At 40.3% G+C, this 2716-nt stretch overlaps 2 protein-coding genes across 2 annotated transcripts in view; both read right to left on the reverse strand.

Moving 5' to 3' along the window:
* The window catches only part of lrrc39 (leucine rich repeat containing 39), a 10625-nt gene extending 10352 nt beyond the window's left edge, over window positions 1-273 (reverse strand). Inside the window, exon 1 of the mRNA XM_014011471.1 lies at window positions 221-273. The gene's annotated coding sequence lies outside the window, so the exon portion shown is untranslated. The remainder of the gene's footprint in view (window positions 1-220) is intronic.
* A 241-nt stretch (window positions 274-514) lies between these two features.
* dbt (dihydrolipoamide branched chain transacylase E2) overlaps window positions 515-2716 on the reverse strand; it is a gene marked incomplete at its 5' end in the record, with an annotated part of 9998 nt that continues 7796 nt past the window's right edge. Inside the window, 2 exon segments of the mRNA XM_014011472.1 lie at window positions 515-1248; window positions 1861-1932. Coding sequence (XP_013866926.1) covers window positions 1081-1248; window positions 1861-1932 — 240 coding nt within the window.

The raw sequence follows: 2716 nt of genomic DNA on the forward strand, positions 1-2716 counted from the left end.
AGTGATTCAACACAATCTGCTGCTTTCTTCTTTACATTGTTCTTTTTATCTACAGTGTCCTGAGACAACGGATGCTGTGACTTGGAGCTACATAAATAAACTGATTTGATTTGAATACTAGTTATTATAATTATTAGTACTGTCTGTAGCATTACTAGTTATGAATATTAGTAGTCAGTATGTAGCATTACTAGTTGTTTTGCAGAGCATCTGTTCTTACCCTGTTGTCTTGCAGCAGTCCACCATGCTGCGTCCTCTGCTCCGTAATCTGACCTCGGACCTGCTGGATAATTTTAGCCTTCAAGTCACATGACTCTGACCATCAGTCACATGACTCTGACCATCAGTCACATGACTCTGACATCACAGTCACATGACTCTGACCATCAGTCACATGACTCTGACATCACAGTCTCATGACTCTACTAACGTCATGTTTTTGTTTCACTTTGTAAAGTAAAACTGTAAAATCAAAGCTGTTTTTTTGTTGAGTAAGAAGTCAGAGGAAACAGAGTTTGATCTCATCAGTTTAATTCACATCTCCCTCTTCATCACAGCAGACGTCTGAAACGTTTACATTTTATGTGTCGCTAACAGAAACGGTAACATAACACCATGTGCTTTTTACCCAGCAGCCGTCGGGTCGGCCAGGAGGAAGACCAGGAGGTTCTTCTTCAGGGCTCAATCATCTAAAATTGATTGATATTTTTGTGATTCTTCAGGACTTCCTGTTGAGCCGTCAGAGATTCAGAATTTCCAGAGGGAATGTTTCTGATGTTTCCAGGTGAAGGAGCAAAACGTGTTGTTCTGATGGATGCTGACGATGCTGACGATGATGATCAACCTGCCTCTTCGTCTGATAAACTCAAATTTAAAAACTTTTCAAACATCTAAAACCCAAAAAGTTCAGGTCAGCCTGATTTTGGCTCCACCCTGTGAATTTGGTCGTCTGGGAAACAAAGTGAGTGACAGATTTGGCCCCTCCCCCTCTCAGGACACATCCAAAGGCAGGCTCAAACAGAAACAGGAAGTGAAGGTGTCAGGGGGCGGTCCTCCCCGGGGCTGATAGGTAATAAGTGTCTAWTTCAGGTCCAGAACCATGCTGGCCGGGTTCTCCAGGTACTCCCTCCACAGGTTGGAGAAGCGACACATGGTGGCGCCATCAATGATGCGATGATCAGCCGACCAACTGACCTTCATGATGTGAGCTCGGACCACCTGCCCATCAGCACCGAACCGTGGCAGAACCTTAACACACAGATGAGTCAGATTAAGAACACCTGACTACATGAAGTACCACCTGACTGAGATTAACACCTGGATGGACACTTAATCCCACCAGACTGTTAAAGCCACCACTAACCCTAACCTGGTGTAATCAATTCTAACAGTTAATCTATCTAAGCACATCTGACTCACTCTGACTGCTAATCTGGCTCGATTGTCGGACCCCTCTTCCTGTTATAGGTTCTGGTTCTTTAGGTTCTTCAGGTTCTCTAACCTGTTGGCACATCACTTCCTGTTGGTGGTCTCAAAGTCAAACAGGAAGTTGAGGTGTTTTCAGTTGCTGAACTGTGGGAACATCTGTCTCTCCACATCAGACAGGCCAGCTCACTTCTTCTGTCTAAATCTTGTGTTTTTAACTCCGTTTGAAATGTTGGCTTTTAATTCTATTGTTTGTTATTTAATTAATATTTTTTACAGTATTATTCATGTTGCTTTTATGTGTTTCACTTTGTTCTTTGATCAGTGTGCAGCACGTTGGCCATCGTGTTGTTTTAGTTTTATAAATGAAGTAATACTGTCTTGTGTTTCAGCCTCTCTCTGATGTTTAAAACAAAAAGCAAAACTGGAGCTCACCTGGATTTTTCCTAGAGCTCCAATGGCCACCTCAGGAGGAAGAATGACCGGTTTGGCATAGGTCCCTCCAATCTGATTCAAACCAAAAAGACAGAAATATGTTAGAAACACGTTAGAAACACGTTAGAAACATGTCAGAAACATGTTAGAAACATGTTAGAAATATGTCAGAAACATGTCAGAAACATGTCAGAAACATGTCAGAAACATGTCAGAAATATGTCAGAAGCATGTCAGAAACATGTCAGAAATATGTCAGAAACATGTTAGAAACATGTTAGAAACATGTCAGAAACATGTTAGAAACATGTTAGAAACAAGTCAGAAACATGTTAGAAGCATGTTAGAAACATGTCAGAAGCATGTTAGAAACATGTTAGAAACATGTTAGAAACATGTCAGAAACATGTTAGAAACATGTTAGAAGCATGTTAGAAGCATGTTAGAAACATGTCAGAAGCATGTCAGAAACATGTCAGAAACATGTTAGAAACATGTCAGAAACGTGTCAGAAATATGTTAGAAATGTTAGAAACATGTCAGAAGCATGTTAGAAACATGTCAGAAGCATGTCAGAAACATGTCAGAAATGTTAGAAACATGTCAGAAGCATGTCAGAAGCATGTCAGAAACATGTTAGAAACATGTTAGAAACATGTCAGAAACATGTTAGTGGCATGTTAGAAACATGTCAGAAGCATATCAGAAGCATGTTAGAAGCATGTTGGAAATATGTCAGAAGCATGTTAGAAACATGTCAGAAACATGTTAGAAACATGTCAGAAACATGTTAGAAACATGTTAGAAACATGTCAGAAACATGTTAGTGGCATGTTAGAAACATGTCAGAAGCATA

Source organism: Austrofundulus limnaeus, unplaced genomic scaffold (assembly GCF_001266775.1).
Source record: "Austrofundulus limnaeus strain Quisiro unplaced genomic scaffold, Austrofundulus_limnaeus-1.0 Scaffold81, whole genome shotgun sequence".
Taxonomy (NCBI): domain Eukaryota; kingdom Metazoa; phylum Chordata; class Actinopteri; order Cyprinodontiformes; family Rivulidae; genus Austrofundulus; species Austrofundulus limnaeus.